General features: G+C 58.9%; 1 protein-coding gene across 1 annotated transcript in view; it reads left to right on the top strand.

The window, feature by feature from the left end:
• ISLR2 (immunoglobulin superfamily containing leucine rich repeat 2) overlaps positions 1-2670 on the top strand; it is a 9364-nt gene extending 6694 nt beyond the window's left edge. Inside the window, 2 exon segments of the mRNA XM_035899500.1 lie at positions 1335-1388; positions 1390-2670. Coding sequence (XP_035755393.1) covers positions 1335-1388; positions 1390-2670 — 1335 coding nt within the window.

Below are 2670 nucleotides of genomic sequence, written 5' to 3' on the forward strand. Positions count from 1 at the left end.
GGATGGGAGGAGCCGGGGGGCTGCGGGAGCAAAAGCGGTGCGGAACACACCCCCTCCCCCTTCCCCCCGCACCCTTCAGCGCGTTGGTGGGGGTGCTGGGGATCTGCCTGTGCAAGCTGGGACCCACACCTCACTGGGCAGGTTGGGCTGGGACAGATGTGGGACACCCCAGCATCACAGCAGCCAGGGGCTTTGCATGCATCAGCTGTGGGGAACCCCCCCCCTTCCGCCCCGCACGGCTGGGCCCTCACCCCTCCATCACCTCCAGAGCCCTCGGAGCGCGTTGGTGGGGGTGCTGGGGATCTGCCTGTGCAAGCTGGGACCCACACCTCACTGGGCAGGTTGGGCTGGGACAGATGTGGGACACCCCAGCATCACAGCAGCCAGGGGCTTTGCATGCATCAGCTGTGGGGAACCCCCCCCCTTCCGCCCCGCACGGCTGGGCCCTCACCCCTCCATCACCTCCAGAGCCCTCGGGGTTCCTTACCAACCCTTCAACCCCCTGGGCTGGTCTATCCCTGGAGGACAGGACCCTTTGTGTCCCCTTTTGCCTCCCCTCTCCCCAGTTGCTGTCCAGGTCTTATTCAGCCTCTCCCTTGCCAATAAAATGTACCCCTTCCTGCCCTAAATGACAGCGCTGGGGCCTGGAAGGAACAGCAAAGCGGGGCAGAGACAAAGGCGGTCTGGGTGCCAGCTCCTCGCAGAGCTGCGGTTAACCTCTTCCCTGATGGGACACAGCTTCCAGAGGCCGGGAAGCCCGCGTGCACGGTCCCCTTTGCAAGGCAAGAAGAAGGGGAGTAAGGAGTTAGCTCAGAAATATTTCGCTCTAAAGGCTTCCAGCAGCCAGGGACCCCACACTCTCTCGCTGAGAAAAAGCAGTCGAGAAGCTGTTTTTTTCCATGACATGGCAAAAGATGGAGACGGGAAGGGAGGGGGGAGGTTGGTTTGAGGGCTGAAAGCATGCTGAAAATCCCAACAACTTGATGGTTTAGGGGAAGGCTTGTTGTGAAAGAGCTGTGGCTGCTCTGTTTCCCCTAATTCCAGCCTCAGCAGGGTCAACTCTGAATCCCCAGCTCCTACTTTTCATCCCAAAACCTGGGAAAACAACATTCCAGGGGGGGCTGGTATTTCATCAAAGATCAAGAAGAGGCATTTTCTAGTGGGGGAAGGAAAGGGTTTAGGGGGAAGTTCCCTGCTCATCTAGGTAGCCGAAGGCTCTGCTCTGGGTGAGGAAATGCCTTCCTCAGATTAGGGAATATCTGAAACAGCCTTTTTCAGCTGCAGTGCTGGGGATAATCGCACGGATGTGTCACTCTTCTGCTGCTTCCTCTTAGTACTTGACAAGAAGAAGCAAATCCCCATCTCGGCTAGACCCATCCCGTTCATTCCCCCCCGTCTCTGTTCCCAGGAGAAAGGATGAGGCCCCTGCTCTGCTGCCTGGGGCTGGCCATGCTCCTGGGACCCTGCCTGGCCTGTCCCAGAGCCTGTTCCTGCTCCACCAAAAAGAACGGCCGGCTGTTGGCTGAGTGCGCCTACAAGGATCTCCAGGAGGTACCCAAGGGGTTGTCCTCCAATGTGACCATCCTCACCTTGTCGGCCAACAGGATCAGCTGGTTGGGGCAGGGCTCCTTTGCTGAGGTTCCTGAAGTGCAGTCGCTGTGGTTGGGATACAACCAGATCGGGGTGGTGGAAGCGGGGACTTTCTCCTTGTTGGTACACCTGAAGAACCTGGACCTGAGCCACAACAAGATTGCAGATTTCCCCTGGCAGGACCTCCGTAACCTCAGCGGTCTGCAGATCCTGAAGATGAACAATAACCGCCTGGCCGGGCTGCCCCGGGACGCTTTTCATTCCCTGAAGGACCTGCGCTCCCTCTGGCTCAATGACAACGAGTTGACCACCCTGGCCGAGGGCACCTTTGACAACCTGCCCTCCCTGTCCCAGCTACAGATCTTCAACAACCCCTTCAACTGCTCCTGCAAGGTCTTCTGGCTGAAGAAGTGGACTGAGAACACCTCCGTCTCCATCACCAAGGGGGGGTCTACCCTCTGTGTGGCTCCCAGCAGGATGAAGGGCAGGGCGGTGACGGACATCCCTGACCACTACTGCGTTGCTCCCTCTGTACAGCTCACCTACCTCTCCAACCTGGACAACACCGTCATGTACGATGGCCTCACCCTGACCCTGCACTGCAGTGTGGCGGGCAGCCCCCCACCAGAGATCAGGTGGAAGATCCAGACCTCCAGTCAACGTGTCGAGATCAGCGGGCCCAACGTGGCACGGGATGGAAATGTCAAGCAGAGCCAAGAGCGCTTCTTGGTCTTCAAGAATGGCACCATGGCCATCCCCAACTTCAGCAAGAAGGATGAAGGCATCTACACCTGCCTCGCTGTCAATGACGTGGGCATGCGGGATGTCTCGGTCAACGTGGCCTTGGCTGGGTCAGAGAATCCGGCTGAAGACCTGCTCCGAGATGACCCCCAAGCCAGCCACCTCGGGGGACGGAGCTGCTACAAGGGGGATGAAATGGATCCCTCTGGTGCTGGAGAAAAGCTGGTGATAGTTTACCACATGTCGAGGGAGTCGAAGAGCAGGGCTGGAGGAGGGCTGTCCCAGGTCCACCTGGGGACCCTCCTCCTGCTGGCTTTGGGCGTCGCGCTCTGCTCTTAA

The sequence above is a fragment of the Egretta garzetta genome, unplaced genomic scaffold (genome assembly GCF_000687185.1).
Source record: "Egretta garzetta isolate BGI_Z169 unplaced genomic scaffold, ASM68718v1 scaffold287, whole genome shotgun sequence".
Lineage (NCBI taxonomy): Eukaryota > Metazoa > Chordata > Aves > Pelecaniformes > Ardeidae > Egretta > Egretta garzetta.